The sequence below is a fragment of the Epinephelus fuscoguttatus genome, linkage group LG10 (genome assembly GCF_011397635.1).
Source record: "Epinephelus fuscoguttatus linkage group LG10, E.fuscoguttatus.final_Chr_v1".
Classification (NCBI taxonomy): Eukaryota; Metazoa; Chordata; class Actinopteri; order Perciformes; family Serranidae; genus Epinephelus; species Epinephelus fuscoguttatus.
In genome coordinates this window covers 43,087,925-43,104,177 of record NC_064761.1, presented here as the reverse complement: position 1 = coordinate 43,104,177, position 16,253 = coordinate 43,087,925, and the positions used below count along the sequence as shown (strand labels likewise).

Sequence of the window (16,253 nt, the reverse complement as noted above, 5' to 3'; positions counted from 1 at the left end):
ACTAAAAGTATGTTGTTTGGAAACCACAGTACAGGCAGAAGTACAGATCACATTTGATAATGTTGAAAGAGTCTTTGAAACTAAATTTTGAGTGTGATTTCAGACGACAAAATCTGCTGGAAATGCTCAGATCAATTATGTAAGAACAAAGCTGGCAAAGAGCATCGCAAAACAAACAAAACACGTACTGGACCATAAATCACTGCACATTCTGGATTCACTGCTTGTACCGCCTTATCTGACTTACTGTGTGAACGTTTGGTGCAACACTTACAAAAGCAACTTACAACCATTACACATGCTTTAAAAGGCAGTATTCAGTGTGGGGTACAGGGAACACACCAACAACAAATTTTTTGATTTGGTCAAACTTAAAACGGCTATAATCATGTTTAAAGCAAGAAATAATTCACTTCCAGGCAACATCCAAAAATGTTTTGTGACAGAGAGGGGGGTTACATTTTAAAAACCAATGTGTTTGTACAACTAAGAAGAGTGTGTGTCTATCAGTGTGTGGGGTGGACGTGTGGAACGGGCTGCGTGACGAGTTGAAACAAAGCACAAATATAAATCAATTTTTAAAAACTACACAGAAATAAATTTTTGGCACGTATATAGATGAGAGGTTGTGTTAGGGGAGTGCATATTTATTTTGTGACAATGGGTGGTACTTCAACAGTAAATAAACTGTGTTTATTGTTTACACATTTATTTGGGTGGTAAACAGACTGGGGGTAGTTGTTTATTAGTTAAATAAATTTGGGAATTTGTTGAAATAATATTTGAGTTAAAAGAAGAAATATCAGACAGGGGTAGAGACATAAAAGTTTTACCTCTACCTACTCCTGGTTTGAAATAAAGTCCTTCATTCATTCATTAAAGGTACAAATAGATCAATCAATACCAGAGACAAATTAAGGGCACGGTTTACCTCTTACTGTTGCTCTATTTATAAATTTAGATTGTTTTGATGCGAGTTAAGCATAGTTCACATTACATGATTTTCACCGCGATTTTGATGTCGCAGAGGATCTTGAGAGCCACCTTGGGTCGAAGGTGAGTCGGCAGATAGTCTGCCACGACGAGTCCTCATGTGTGAACGAGCCTACGAGCAAGTCGCCCCCTCGTCTGTGACTGGGACTGGATATCTGGCATGCTAGAAAACTGGAGACACGACTGACAAAGAGCATCAGCCAATGAGAGGCGGGATACGTCCCACGTCAGCACGCAGGAGGACGGAAGAAATGTGAGGAGGACAAGCTGCAGGGTTGCCAGGTCTGCTTATTAGCTGCGACTTTGGGCTTGTTGTTTTGTAAAGTCACTTACAAATATTGGTAGTCGTGGGTTGCGTTTTTTTGGGCTTATTTCTAAAGTGGAGTTGCTTATTTGGGCTTGCTCTCTAAACGTTGCTTCTTTGGGGCTTGTTTCCATAGCCCTGGTTTCTTGTTTCTCTCCCAAGATCTGGCAACACTGACAAGCTGGCAAGCAACAACAATGGCGGCGTCCACAGGATCACGGGGAGCGTGTTGTGTTTGGACCCAGGCGCTGGAGGCAGATCTGATTCAACACTGGGAAGAATATCCATGCCTTTACGATGTGTCGTCTCCAAGTTAAAAAACGTAGTTTGGTGACGTCACCGCGTTATCTGGGGCTCTGTCGGCGAGGGCTCGGTGGAGAGATCTTGTGGTGTGCACACACAGGTTGTAACACAGTTGCTGAGACTCCCGCTGACAGAAACACGTCGCCAGGTATGAACACTCAAAAGATTACGATAGTCTCTGTGGCGCAAAATCAGGGTGAAATCGTGTAATATGATCTAGCCTTAAGACATGTCACCATATCAAGAATTTAGTAGATACCAATACCTGTGCAATTCCACAATTCCATACCCAAGAAAAAAAAATTAAAAAACCCACATGTACTTGAACTAGGGTTGTCAATCGATAAAATATTTAATTGCACTTAATCGCCAATTAATTAAACTTGTTTTATCTGTTCTAAATGTATCTTAAAGTGACATTTTTCAAGTTTTTAATACCCTTATCAACATGGGAGTGGACAAATATACTCGCTTTATGCAACAGTATATTTAGCATTAGCACAACAATCCATAAAAATGACAAATACTGTCCAGAATATTCTCCAGAATAACCTCAGAGCACAGCATGCTCATATGTTTAAAGCATACCATGGCAAACTCATCAACCATCAAGCAGCAACAGATGGACATACTGACCTGAATGTTTCTTAGTCATACTAACACAATGTAAAGATCAACCAAATATCCCCCGTTTTTTTAAAGCAGCTCAACATACTCCGGTGGTAACTGAATTCATGTTGACAGTTAATGTAAATAGCTTTAGTCTAACTTTGGAGGGAACCATCTGGCACGACTCTGGGCTGAACTTGCCATTTAAATGACCCCTTTCTTTATCTATTTCTGCTCATGGAGGTTTGTTCCTGCTTGCCATCCACAATGTTACTGCTGCATTGCTTCCTGAGTTCCCAAACTACAGGGTGGGCCATGGGTTAATTATAATTACAGAACGTACATGTGTTAATCATGCATTAATAAAATTAGCAGCGTTAAAAGGACTTTGGGTTAACTCGTTAACATGTTAACTTTGACAGGCCTAACGTAAACATAACTTAAAAACCCATACAAACTGAATTTAAATGTTATTATTTACCACTGAGGATCTGCTTTGAAGGCAAAGTACTAGTCTATGTGGGTTTGTGATTTTGATAGACTAATACTCCACTCTGATTGGTTTGGATTTTCAACTCTTGGTGATCAGAAAAAACACCAAACATGCAGCGCTCAGTGCAGAAGAATTAAAAACAGAATAATATAAAAAATATGCAGAAAAAACAACTTTTTGATGAGTTAAGTCGGAGCTGTGGCTGCAGCTTCGTCTGGTCAGCTACTTCCTTTGGCATTTAACAACAGACTATCACACTTGTAGGCAAATATGCTGCCTGTTAGGTCTGAAAGAACTGCATCCACTGTACCTTCGACAGTGGAGAGAAATGAGTGCCAGCACTTACTTAAAATGGCACTGCCTTGGTACCAAAGTATTGGTTCTCGTGACATCCCTACTGTGAGTTGCCGTGTGCATCTACTCATGTACAAAGGACTCACTCCTCAGCTGAGCTGTAACTTTAGCTAGCTCAGTGGTGCTGGGTGAGCTAACAGTAAATGTATGCTTCCTTCTGCGCAGTGATTCATTTGGCAGGTGTAGTTTGGTAGAAAGAAAGTAGTTCCTGCATGAAACTGCTCACAGCAAGGTCTGGGGATTGTCTCAAGTAAGCGTGTAATGATTTCTGGAAAGAGATCAGAAATGTATTTTTTGACGCTTTAAGCACCACAAGCTGAGCGCCATGTCGTCCAATACACTGGAGAGAGGGCAGACATCTCTATGGTCAGTATCTCCAAAACTCTGCACTCACACCAAAACAATCTAGGCTGATAAACAGCACTACACGTAGAGGAAAAATATGTATTTTTGATTTAGGGGTGAACTGTTCCTTTAAGGCAATATAAGCACACTGTGGGCTCTGACTTTGCTAATAAAAAGCAGAGTGGTGTTCTTATGGATCTCACTGTCGTTATGGGCAGAGATGAAGGTCCTGCTCATTTAAACTACACCAAAACTTTACCTAACCCCAACCATCTGTCATCATAACAACCCTACACGTAACTATTTTAAACTCTTCTGCTTGAAACCAAACCTTGTGGTTTAACGGACCAATCACAGCGCTTCTGTCCTTCACTCTGGCAGGACCCATAATTTAGTGTCAGTGATTCGCAACATGGGTACAGAGGGTGCGGCAAAAGCAACTGATTTCCAAATTTCGTGGCCAGAGGTTCAACCAGTAAAGCTCACAGTGAGAAATAAAGCTCACAAAACTGTACTGTGCAGAAAACAGACTGATTGTGAAGCTCTCACAAAGAATCCTGCTCAAACAGCTGCCTGTCTCCCAGTTTGTTCCCAGCATCAAACCAGTCTGTGCATGTGGAGACAGTTACAGATTATTTAAAGAGGATTTGCAGCTATCACAGTCCTCAGCCTCCAGCAGGTCTCACTAACCAGCCTGACGGCAAACAATGCTCAATCTTTTGGTGGTTTGTTTCAGCACAGTTTGTTAGCAGGAGCTTGGGTGTGTCACTTGGAATCAGACAGTTTAAAGGATAATCAGTCGAGCAGGGAAAATCAATCTGAAAAGAAAAAAGTGGTGATTAACTTGTAAGTCTGACACTGTGTAATCTGTCACTAACTCTTCTGGTTCTCTCACAAAGATGTATTTAAAAATAGCCTTTGAGAAATCCCCTCTCTGAAAGTTTCCCCATTGGTATGAACTTTGCATCACATATATCTAAGCAGGCCCGTTAAGCAACACTAAGTAGGATGACTTAATTACTTGTTAAATGCATGTGCATCTGTTGCCATGCCAAGTCTTCTGTTTGCCATCCTTTGTTTCCTCTCCCTTTTTACTTCCCTTGAGACCACAAAGGAAATACGCCATATGGCTGTTTGTGTTATCCTTTTTCTATTTTTAAAGTTTCAGTTTTCAGAAGAGGACTGTAACTCTAAACTGGACTGATCAGATAAAATTAATAACACATTTCAGGTAGTGTACTGGAGAAGCTGGGACAAATGTCTTTATGTTGCTGACTCCTTTTTTAGTCAAATGACACAACAGTCACCTTATAAAAGGTCAGAGATCATTGAGACTGAGGTCAGATCCTAAATCTGGGTTCACATCTTCACCAAGGAGATCATCACCATCATCATCATTGTCATCGTCGTCCTCCAGATCCGATCCCGGACCAGCAAAGTCGCTCCGTCTGGACTGAACGCTCAGACGCACTCGCGGCTTCTGATGAAGAGCTGGCAGAGGTGAAGAGCAGAGAAGGAGCTTTACTTTGTGTGTGTGTGTGTGTGTGTGAGTGAAAGAGTGCCTCTTGTGGGATTAGGTGGAAGACATTCAAATGTTTTCCCATAACAACTCTGCACCAGTATGAGTGTGTGTGTGTGTGTGTGTGGATACAATTGTCAAATTAGCCCGGCTTCTTGGGCCCAAATCACTCTGGGAAACATTTAGAGCAGAGATCGTAATCTCTTCCGGGAACATCAACCTTCTGTTACAGTAAGTCTCAGGGGTGAGCAGCGCACACGCTCACACACACACACACACACACACAAACACAAACACACAAATACACAAGGTACCAAATTTCCCAAGAAATGACTGGCCTCGCAGCAGAGGCTGCTGGAGAGGAAATGAGAGCTTTTACTGCTTTATCTGCACATGGAGGAGCTGTGGGTCTACGACTTCGCTCAAAATGCTGCTGTACATCTCCAGATTTTATTAATTTTAACAGTTTCTTTCATTCTGGTGTCTTTACACACTCCTCTGCCTTCAACATGGAACACCAGTTAGTGATATATTTAAAAAGAATAGTTCAGCAGTTTGGGAAATCACTTATTCACTTTCTTGTGAGTGAGATAAGAAGATCGATACATGGAGGAGACAGTTAGTCTGGCATAAAGACTGGAAACGGGGAAACAGCTTGCCTGGCTAAATATACCAAACTACCAAACTGCACCTTCCAGCACCTCTAAATCTCACTAATTAAAACATGATCATTGCTACAAAAAGACTGAAATCCAAAAAACCACATCGTATTAATACAGGAGCTACATGCAGGACTATTTCTAGGCTGGCCGCAGTGACTTCCTGGATTCCTGTCGTCACTGTGATGCTGCAAGGGAACCAGCAGAGACTCTTGAACAGATGTTACAGTGGTATTGATCCTCTCATCTGACATCTGTATAGAGTAAGCACATTTCCCAACATCTCAACCTAACCGTACACTGAAATGGCAAACACTGACGAGTGCTGAGTCAGATCTCCTGGGATGAATCACTGTGAAGGTTGAGCCAGATGTGTGGGGGAGAGAAAGGAGGGGAAACTGAACGTCTTATCTTACTAAAGCTGACACCAGTCTGTGTCCATCTGGTGCCCTGTGTAACGTTCTCTCCTGGTTGGAGCGTGTGATCGAAATGGTCAGAACAGAGGGCTTATGAAAATGATATGATGAAAACACGTAGTGTTGGGTGACTCAGCCCACCGTACTTTAGTACTTTAGTACCTGGAGGTGCACAACCATGCTTGAGTGCTTTTTTTCATTCAGTTATCCTCACCAGAGTCTTTGTCATCCAGCCATGACAGGTCATCTGAGCTGACCTCAGCCAGGCTCGGGGTCGGGCTGAAGTCTTCTGAGTCAGACTCTGCCTCATCAACATTGACCCCTCTTCTGTGGCTGCCAGGGAGCGGAAGCGGTGATGCCCCTGAATCAGACAAAAAGACATCATTACGTAGTGTTATCATGCTGTAAATGTGTGTGTGTGTGAGAGCGAGAGAAGGAAAGAGACTTGCCTGATGTGTGCGCTGACAGCAAAGGTGTTGGTTGGCGTTCTCGGAGGATAAGTCTCCTGACCTCCTCCTTCAGTTCTGACACAGTTGTTCTGTTGTGAATTGCAATTTCAGTTAATTCACAGAAACACAAGAAACAAAACCACAGACACACACACTCACACTCGCACATGTACCTGATCTGGTGGACCGCTTGTTGTGTGTGAGAATACTGAGAGACCGTCTTTGCCAGATCAGTGCTGTGAACTCTGTAGCTGTCTGTCAGCTCCTCTAGCGTCTGAACAAAGCACACAAAGAAAAGGTTAAGGATCTGAAAGAATTCAAACCACACGTGCAGAAGCAAACACAACCTGCGTGATTTACTGTGTGTGCACCTTGCAGCTGTGTTCGTACTGTCTTCTGGTCTCTCTGGTTTCTGCCTGCTGAAGGAACATGTCCTCCCCTTGTCTCCCTGTCAAGAGGAAAAAAAAGAGCAGATGTTGTGAACAAGACCGCGCTTGCCTTTGCTGCGGAGGCCAGCGTTGGGTTTGGCAGTCCCGCAGAATCAATGCAAGGGCATGATGTATGTGTGTGTGTGACTCACTTAGTTGTGCTTTCAGTTGGTCCACCTCTCTCCGCAGGTGTTCCAGTTCTTCTCGGCGAAGTTTTGAGCTGAAACTGTGGGAGAATAAAGAAAGTCGAGATAAAACTGTCTCATCATTTATTTTCTGTCACACCTGAAATGAAAGTGTCACCTTCCTGGTAGCAAACTGAGGAGTAAACATTTTCATTTCAGTCTCGAGCTGGACCTATCATCAGTTTAGTGTGCAGTTACGCCCCCCAGCTCCACCCCTAATGCACCTCTCCTCCAGGTTGCCTAGCGACGTGGCTCTGGTGATGTGTCCCCGCAGACTGCTCAGCTCACGTCCAACCTCTCTCCTCCACTGCTCCATCCGTCTCTCTGCTCCCGGACTTTGTCCCCTCCTCGATTCGGCCCTCTCCCTCTCCCTCAGCTCCTCACGCAGCCTTTGAACCTCCTCTGGAAAAGAAGAGAGCGTTACTGTGGTGAAAGGATTTTTTTTCTCCTTCAGCAGCCTTCAGGATAAATCCAAATTATTTATTAATGTTTTTAATTATAAATGAATCCTCCAGTGAGGAGTGTATTTTGCTTTTTCAGACAGTAGAGGGGTGGCCAGTTAGTAGAGAAGGCAGAGACAGCTTTAGCAGGACCTGAACTTTAGGGCAGTGATGAGGCAGCGTTTATATACATAAATATGTAATTGTACATTTTTTCAGTTGGCAGACACTTTTGTCTGAGCAATGGACAAATGAGGTTTAATACAAGCCACAGCAGATCAAGGAAGACATAAAATATGACATCTTAGCCTAATTAATGTCAATAAATCTTGCTGGTGGAGGTGCTGATGCTCGACAAAATTCAGACCATATTTTCCTGTAAGTTGTCTTGCTTCATGTTGCAGTGAGAATTCAGATACTGGTTCCACTTCCCTTCGTCTCCCCTGAGATAAGCCAAAGGAAACTGACAGTGTGCCGTCATCATAATGGAACTTGATCAGAGTGTGTACACTAAAAATTGAGGCATTGTTCATGCTTTTCTTTCCTGTTTTGAGCTGTAATTCAGTGCCCAATTAGACAGATGAAAAGCACAATCCAACCTGATAGGCAAATAATGCCAAGTAGCAGCTGCCAGTCCTCTGGATGAAGGCTATTTATGTTTTCTAATTAAGCCAATTATTTCATACAGTGTTGCATTTCAACTATAACACAGTTGATCCTAAACATTTAATAGGATACTGATGAACAGACATTTAAGAGAAAAGTTACAGCCATACCATCACGCAGAAGGAAGCATGCATCTACAGCTAGCTCACAGAGCACCATGGAGCTAGCCAACTTTACAGCTCAGTCAAGGAGGACGCCATAAATGTTTACACCTCACACTGTCACAAGCCTCTCGTCCATGAGTAGAGGTCGTTTGGCGTGTGCACTTGATAGAATAAAAAAATACTTCCTACATCACGAACTGTTCACAACAAGGTTTGTAGATTATCTTGAGTAACAGGGTCATGATTTCTGGGAGACACATTGCTGTTGAGTTTTTAAAATGTATTTTTTGGCACTTGAATCACATCAAGCTGAGTGCCATGTAGCTCCATTTTATCTGAGAGAAGGCAGACGTCTCCACGGCCGATATCTTCAACACTTGGCAACTCACAGCAAAACAATCTAGACTGATCAATAGCTCCACAGGTAAGAGGGAAAATATGTATTTTTTGATTTAGGGGTGAGCTGTCCCTTTTGGGTTTATGAAATGACTGAGATAATCAAACAGAAGGAGGATTATTTTTCCACTGGGGACACACACAGCTTATACAAATGGTAATATATTAAATTGAGCAGTAAAAGTAACAGGGCCAGGGGAGGAGGCATTTCTGATGTTGTTAGAGTTGTGTTTTGAATCAGGTGAAGAAGAGAAGAAGACAGCTGGACTGTACAAAAACACAGAGGCACAGTATGAAAGATTGGTCACCAAAAAAAAAAAAAAAAAATCTGTGTTAGTGGAATCAACTTGTTTCTATGGCTAAACTGTTGAACAGTAATTGGATATTATATTTTGGAAGCCACAGACTTGTCACAAATAAAAAATAAAGCAGCACACAGCAGCCTGAAGATAACTTGGCAGTCTCCGGGCACTGTTTATTTTTCATATGTGACTTGTTATCTAAGTTTGGGTGTGGCCACATTAAGCAGCTTTGAACTTGATAAGAACTCCTTTGTTCTAGTTGACAATAGCAGGAGGCAGGTGTGGGTGTATTTGTAAGGGGATAACATGACCCAGTGTAAACTGAGGGTAGTAGCCGTGGTGCAGCAGGTTACCTTGTAGTGTCTGGATGTGACATTGCTGAGTCTGTCTCTCCCTTTCCAAGTCATGGAGTCTCTGTGTGAGAGACTCAATCGCCTTGAAAACACATTAGGAAAAAAACATGGAGTTCTGTCAACCATAAACACTATCACACACGATATACTATTTGACTACTTTGTGGTAACTATTTGATCTTGTGCACCTGGCATGGTTAAACAAATATTCACACACCTGGCTCTGTATCTGGAGCTGTGATTGGACAGCGGCTACATCTGCCCACTGAACAGCAGGACTGAGAGATGTGGAAGGCTGTCGGAGAAGGGGGGATCGAGGAGGAAGAGCAGGAGGGACCAAATCTGAATCATGAGTCCTCTCCTTCACTGGAAACAAATCTGGAGAGGAAGAGGGATGCGTGGGAGGTTGAGCCAGAACCAAACAAGTTCAAACCAACATCCCTGCCATGGTTGTTTGCACTTTGCTCTGAAGTTTGAAAAGGTGGAAGTTACACACACGCAAGAAGGTAATTTCCCCTTTCAGTCATATTTAGAAACTGATACTGGTCCACCCACCTTGGCCTCCTTTGGTGAACTTCCCCGGTGAAGTCAGCCTCTCCTGTGGAGACAAAAACATTTACAAACCACAGATAATTTCCAAACTCTCACAATCATTACGGTTCTGTCTTCTTTTAAATGTTAGTGGAGCATTACTGCCATCTACAGACAGCTCCACCAACTTACACCTGATCACAAGACAACAGTGAGGGCTCTCCTGTGTTGTGCACTCCGTTCACTGATGCACAATAAAAAATAAACAATAAAAGCCACGCACGCTTTAAAATGAGGAGTCTCTGCAAGGCTATTAAATTAGAGGAAAGCAATTTGGATCTACTCACCCTCATCTTCGCAACGCTGCCATCTGCTACGGACAGGATAGAGCTCAGCTGATTGTCCCAGTTCATGTCTGAGCTGCAGAAACAAACGCATCACTGATTAGCATCAGTCTAATTCTTGATCCGTCGTGCAGCACAGTGCTGTGTGGCCTGACAGTGACGTTACAACACCAACCACCACTGTGAGACAGCGACACAGTAACTTTAGACGTGTTTTGTGGCTGGTCGGCGAGGTATCAACCCAGCAGAGATCTCTGACACTCTGTGAGGTTGAGTTACAGCAGACCTGGATATGTGCACGTTTTTAGTGACGCTTATCAGCGGCTGCTCCGGTGAATGTAGCCGTGGTGCCAGACTGTGCAGGCTGTCAGATACTGTAATGAACCTACTTACTCCAGGCCAGTGGGAATATCTCTGCAGCTTCCAGGATCAGATTGAACTGGAAGCGATGAAGTCAAGGACACTTCAGAGGAGGAGGAGATGCTGGCCACCACAGATACGCCACTACAAACACCACACGCGTCAACATAACGCTACGGGGCGTTGCAAACGTCAAATAGCTAATGTCGTGTTATTAACCGAAGCTAACTTCGACTTTTTAAAAAACCGTTAATGGCGTTACGCGACTGTCTTTGTTTGGCAAAATAATTTCCAACCGTTTCTCTGATAATGAGTGAAGTCTTATTTTAAATACAACAAATAACCTGCCGCTGAAACAGAATAAATTATATTTAATAAAGAGAACGACACTAACGTTTATGTTAGCTTGCTAGTCAGGCTACTCACAGAAAAGCTTGCGACTCCACTTTTAAATCCAGGAGCCCATAACGGCAACGTGATTGCGTATGACGTAAACAACGGTGTTCTGGGTATTGTAGTACACATAGTCTTTCCCCACAAAATTCGCTTCGGTAGAAAGTCCCCAAAACATATTGTGTTGTATATTGTATTATTTTTAAACGTTTTTTTTTTTCAAAAGAAGTCGTCGCATAAAAGGTAATATTCTAGTTTAGTGTCTGATAGCGACCAGCCAAAGAACACCATATCCCACAATTCAAAGCGTTGTGTTGACAGACGCAACAATGGCGGCTTCCACTGCCAATGTGGAAGGCATAACAAGACTGTTAGAGGACTATTTATCAAAACTTGGATTTGAAGTTTATCCTCTGAAGGTATCGTGGCACTTATTTCTTTCTCTTGTGTAGCCTTGACAATAAGGAGGGCTCCAAAGTTTGAAAATATATCAATAAAAACACGTAAATGTATCCAGCTGTTAACCTGCTCGCCATGTCTGAGGAGTTAAAGACAGTAAAATGTGATTATGTCGGTGGAATAGTTTTATTTTTGACAGCCGATTAAAGGTTTATTATTTTTCCAATCCATTTGAATTAATTAGAATTGTTTGAATGAATTTTCTTGCTTTACATTTATTTACGTATTTTTTTTTTTTTTAAATTTAACCAGGTATAGCTTCGCTGAGATCTCGTTTTCAAGAGGTCTCTGTACATAAAATAAATAAATAATAAATAAATAAAAAAAAAAATAATAAAATTTGAAATTAAAAAATTAAAATTGAATTTAAATCTAAATTAATTAATTAATTTTGAAACGCATAAGAGTGATTGCAAATACATAATTACAACCTTTTTATAAAATGATATATGAGATTGTAACTTCATGTTGCAGAGCTTCACTGTGTTTGTATGCAGTATAGTATTTGAACTCAGTATTTTTCCATGTTTACAGGAGGTACATCTGATGTTAAAAAGTCCTGTGACCTGCCACTGTAGAGCTACATTTTTATTCTGTATTTCTGTACTGTATTGTCTGCCTGTAATTTCTGATCTTAAGAGATTTTCTGGTTAAATAAAGGTTAAATAAAATAAATAAACAAATAAAAAAAGTACTGTATATAAATGTAACCAGAGAGCAGAGGTAACTAATAATAACGATACTACTAACTTTATTTTATATAGCACCAGTCATACAAGAAATGCACAAAGTGCTTTACAACAAGGAAATTACAGATCATGACAGGGAATAAATGTTAAATGAAAACAGGGATAGAATTTTATCCCAGTGTGAAATAAAAACAAATATAGAATACCATAACTAATGTAAAATAGGATGAAAACTGAAAATACACCTGACAATTACAAAAAGATAAAGTAAGATTAAAATAGAGTACATATAATGCATTACACAGGATGGAGAGTTAAACCCATTGATTAATGTTAAAAAAAAGTTAAATGTATTTAAAATAGGTGTCCATATTTGCAGCATCAGTTGTGGAGATTTTATTTTAACTCAGGAAGTATTTCTTTCCAAGGGTGTAACCTCACAGTGGCTCTGAGCTGGGCAGTTTTTGCAGTGGAGCCTTTTAAACCAACACAATACAAAGTTTCTGCCTTGTGTTTTTAAAGAGGACCTTCTCACCTTTTCATATATAAGATGCAGTAAGTGAGAAATGTACGAACTGTGATGAATAAACTGTCTGTTACTGCCTGTGTGCCTCTCTGTGTCCCTCCATGTTCCCAGGTCGGTTGGTATAACGCTGTGCTGTCTCCCACCCTGCGCCTGGCTTACCCTGATGACAGCCTGGCTGTGGTGGTGCTCAGCACTCCTGCGATGTTTGAACAAGCCTTCCTGCCCTTCATGGAGGAGAGGGGCTGCCAGGGGCTCTCTGACCCCATAGACCAGTGTGTCAAACACTGCGTCTCCTCTGCTGTCTCAAAGGTGAGTCTGTGTGAGTGGATAACCTCACCTTAAAAGTGACAGACAGACAATAAACATATTTGTATGGCTGGTTGGGGATATGGGTGAGTAATTATGATTAAAATCTTTTATCACCAAATCTGTAATTTAATATTACAATATGAATTTTGACATAGTAAATCATCTGGAAGCTCAAATGACCGGTTTTTGGCAAAAAAAAAAAGCTGATGTGTAAATATTGTGTACCAACAGTCAACACTACAGTATCGTCGCAGTATCAATATTGAGATATTTGGTCAAAAATATTGTGGTATTTTATTTTGTCCATATCGCCTGAACCTAGTCCAATAATGGAGGTATTTAAGGATAGATATCACACAAGGCTGGATGCCAAGTGGAGAAAAGCTGGCAACTCGCCCCAGGTTCAAAGAGGGTCGTCTGTTTTGTAGTAATTTAATAATGTAATGTAAATTTGTTCTCAAATATGATATTCTTAAATATTCTTTTGAAAATGTGATTACCAAAAACAACTAGACCTACAATCCATGGATCCCTGTGAAAAATAATGTCATGTATTATCCTACCTTAATGGGTAGGAAGACAATAAGGACCCACATGATTATTTTTGCATCGCAGCCTCATAGTGTGTAGCTGACCATAAATGCTATATCATAGGCAACTGGACTACTCATATAGCACTTATGATTGACCTGACCTGAGAATCTTCACTGATGTGTAGCTGAAATTATAAGGCAAAATCTCTGATGGTAAAAAGAAAGGCCTGCACACGTACTCCATGTCACAACAGTTTAATCGACACTACTTGGATCGTCGTCAGGTCAGAATGCTCAGTGTTCATGACCTGATGAACATCTGAGTGGGAGACATGTTGTCTTTGTTAAACTTTTGCGGCATGGAGCAGGCTAAGTTTGCAGGTGTTATATTTTTCCTTCATGTATGCTGTTTTTTGGTAGCCTTGCACCTACAGTTTGTGATCTATGTGATAAATCTCTGATGGTCTCACAGTATATGTCATCATGTTATCTAACCCCAGTGGTTCCCAACTGGTGGGTTGTGGTCCAAAAGTGGGTCGTGAGTCCATACTGAATGGACTGCAAGTGACTCGGAGTTGTGTCGAGTTTGTAAAAACACCCTTCATTTTGAAGTACAGTGAATTTCTGGCACAGAGCTTTTATTTTGAAGTGACATATCCTGCGGTAGAGTGAGTGACTAACAGACAGCTACGCAACAGAGACAGCAAACCAGCTCGACGATATGGACGCTGAATTTCTTGACCTAATGACTGAGGGGAAATCTGGACCCCGTGGCTGCACCAGTTGGAAACCACTGACCAAACCCCAGTGAGGGATAGGTTTGCATTTTTGGCTAGTTTCATAATGAAGTTGGGACACCTAAATATGCCCTCTTCCTCTTCCTCTTCCTCGTCCTGCCCTGCAGTGTTTCCCAGGACAGGAGGTGGATGTGAGGTACGACTACGAGCTGCTGCCCAGCAGGAAGCCGAAGTTCTTGGCTCAGACTGCAGCTCACGTATCCGGAGCAGCTTTCTACTACCAACAGTCTGATGTCACAGACCAACCCTGGGCTGAGAAAGTAACACCGTTCATTCATAAGCATATAAATGGTTGCTGTTGAATTAAGCTGTTTCCATACCTCTGTTTCATGCATCTCCCTCTGTTACCTGCAGAAGATGTTCGGAGTGTGTGTGCATCCGAGGTTCGGAGGCTGGTTTGCCATCAGAGCCCTGTTGGTGTTTGGCGATGTGACAGTGGGCACTGAGACGGTGCAGCCTGCTCCTCCAGACTGTGTGCCGTCCAGAGAGGGCAGGATACAGCTGCTGGAGGCTTTCAACTTTCACTGGCAGGTACAGGACCTCAGCACTCTGAGATATAACGCCTGTGACACACACAGTCATTGGACCGAACCGTTTCATGTCAAAGACTTTCAGACTGATGGCCTTTAAATAAGAGACCCCCGTCTGTGGGGGTTTTGTTGTCACATGGGCCCCCAACCTGGGAAGAATTCACTTGTTTGGTCCCTCTGTTTGTACTGTAGTTGCTGAGATGGGAATAAAGAGAGAAGCTTGTGATGTAATGCAGTCTGTTTTATGAGGATATAAAGTCTAGTTTTGACACAAAAATAAAATTAAATGTTATTTTAATCAAAAAAATAAAATAATTAAACCTAGTGTTAGGTCAAACTGGGATACACTTTCCTGAAGTACCTGTGTACGTTTTAATGTGTTTTCATCATGTAATGAAATATATGATGACTCAAAGGTTTAATCAGAGACATTTTGCCCCATCAGGACTGGAGCTACAGAGACATCGTCCGTCCGGTTCAGATCTACTCTCAGAAACAGAAGGACTACTTTTCCACTCCTCCTGCTCAGCGGTTTGCTCTGCTTAAGTCTTGGGGCTTCGTGCCGTGTGACAGCGATCAACCTGCTGAGACCTCAGACGCACAGAGCCAGGCGACGGGACACGGCTGACAGAGAAGAGCAGCCGCAGCGAGGAAGCACAAACCTTCACTGCTGAGCTTGTGAAAGGTACAAGGGATACTTTCAGGGACTTGAACATGTACTGCTATATGTCCTCTATGTGATCCGTTTCATCATGTTTACACCACATATTTTCACACTACTGATTATAAGCAGCTCTTCACACGGTGTCATCTCAGAAATCTGAACAGACTCAAATGTATGAATGCTTTAATGCTGCTGTTGCAAACCTTGTTGATGTGTTTAAATGAAAAAAGAATGCACCTTGTATCCTTGTTGGTTGTGTCATATTGTAACATACACACTACAGATGTTTAAGTGTCAACGGTGACTTTTTACTTTGCACATTGTTTCATGTGAAACAGTCTCAACACAGAGGGCTTTAAGGAGCCCCGTATCATCAGCCTGCCTTAAATGTGTCTGCATATGCTGGCACTTGATCACAAAGACAACAATCACTCTTTTATTTAATCTAATTTCTAGAAAATTTCTATTTGAAGCCATATAAATAAACAATACAAAATAATGAAGAAATGTTTGACTCCATGGATCTGATTTGAACAAATGTCAGACTCTGCTGCCAGTTTGTATATAAAAATTGAGCATACAAACAAAATGAGGGAAATAATGACCCCCCCACGAAAGAAGAAGAAGGATTGGTTCTTCATTATCGGAAAACAAACATGATGTGTTTACTGTCCTCTGGTGGTGTTTAGCGAAGCAGGTTTAATTAATTATTCGTCTCTGAGGTTTTTGCCTTCAGCCCAATTCAGTGAAGCCATCAACAGTTTTTCATTGTAAAATAAATAAAGTGAATTTAACCAGTG

General features: G+C 41.7%; 2 protein-coding genes across 2 annotated transcripts; one reads left to right on the top strand and one right to left on the bottom strand.

Annotated features, from left to right (window-relative positions):
* Positions 1-1,797: 1,797 nt before the first annotated feature.
* LOC125895947 (ciliary rootlet coiled-coil protein 2) lies at positions 1,798-11,022 on the bottom strand. The gene is made up of 12 exons (XM_049588207.1): positions 10,980-11,022; positions 10,197-10,269; positions 9,874-9,916; positions 9,536-9,696; positions 9,319-9,400; positions 7,282-7,459; positions 7,025-7,098; positions 6,816-6,892; positions 6,618-6,718; positions 6,445-6,533; positions 6,210-6,356; positions 1,798-4,892 (listed from the first exon to the last, which is right to left on the bottom strand). Exons 2-12 carry the CDS (start codon positions 10,260-10,262, stop codon positions 4,720-4,722), a joined length of 1,191 nt encoding a protein of 396 aa, XP_049444164.1. The 5' UTR covers positions 10,263-10,269; positions 10,980-11,022; the 3' UTR covers positions 1,798-4,719.
* A 249-nt stretch (positions 11,023-11,271) lies between these two features.
* Positions 11,272-15,960, top strand: mmachc (metabolism of cobalamin associated C). Its single transcript, XM_049588221.1, has 5 exons — positions 11,272-11,365; positions 12,732-12,929; positions 14,367-14,519; positions 14,614-14,790; positions 15,235-15,960. Exons 1-5 carry the CDS (start codon positions 11,276-11,278, stop codon positions 15,415-15,417), a joined length of 801 nt encoding a protein of 266 aa, XP_049444178.1. The 5' UTR covers positions 11,272-11,275; the 3' UTR covers positions 15,418-15,960.
* The last annotated feature ends 293 nt before the right edge of the window (positions 15,961-16,253 follow it).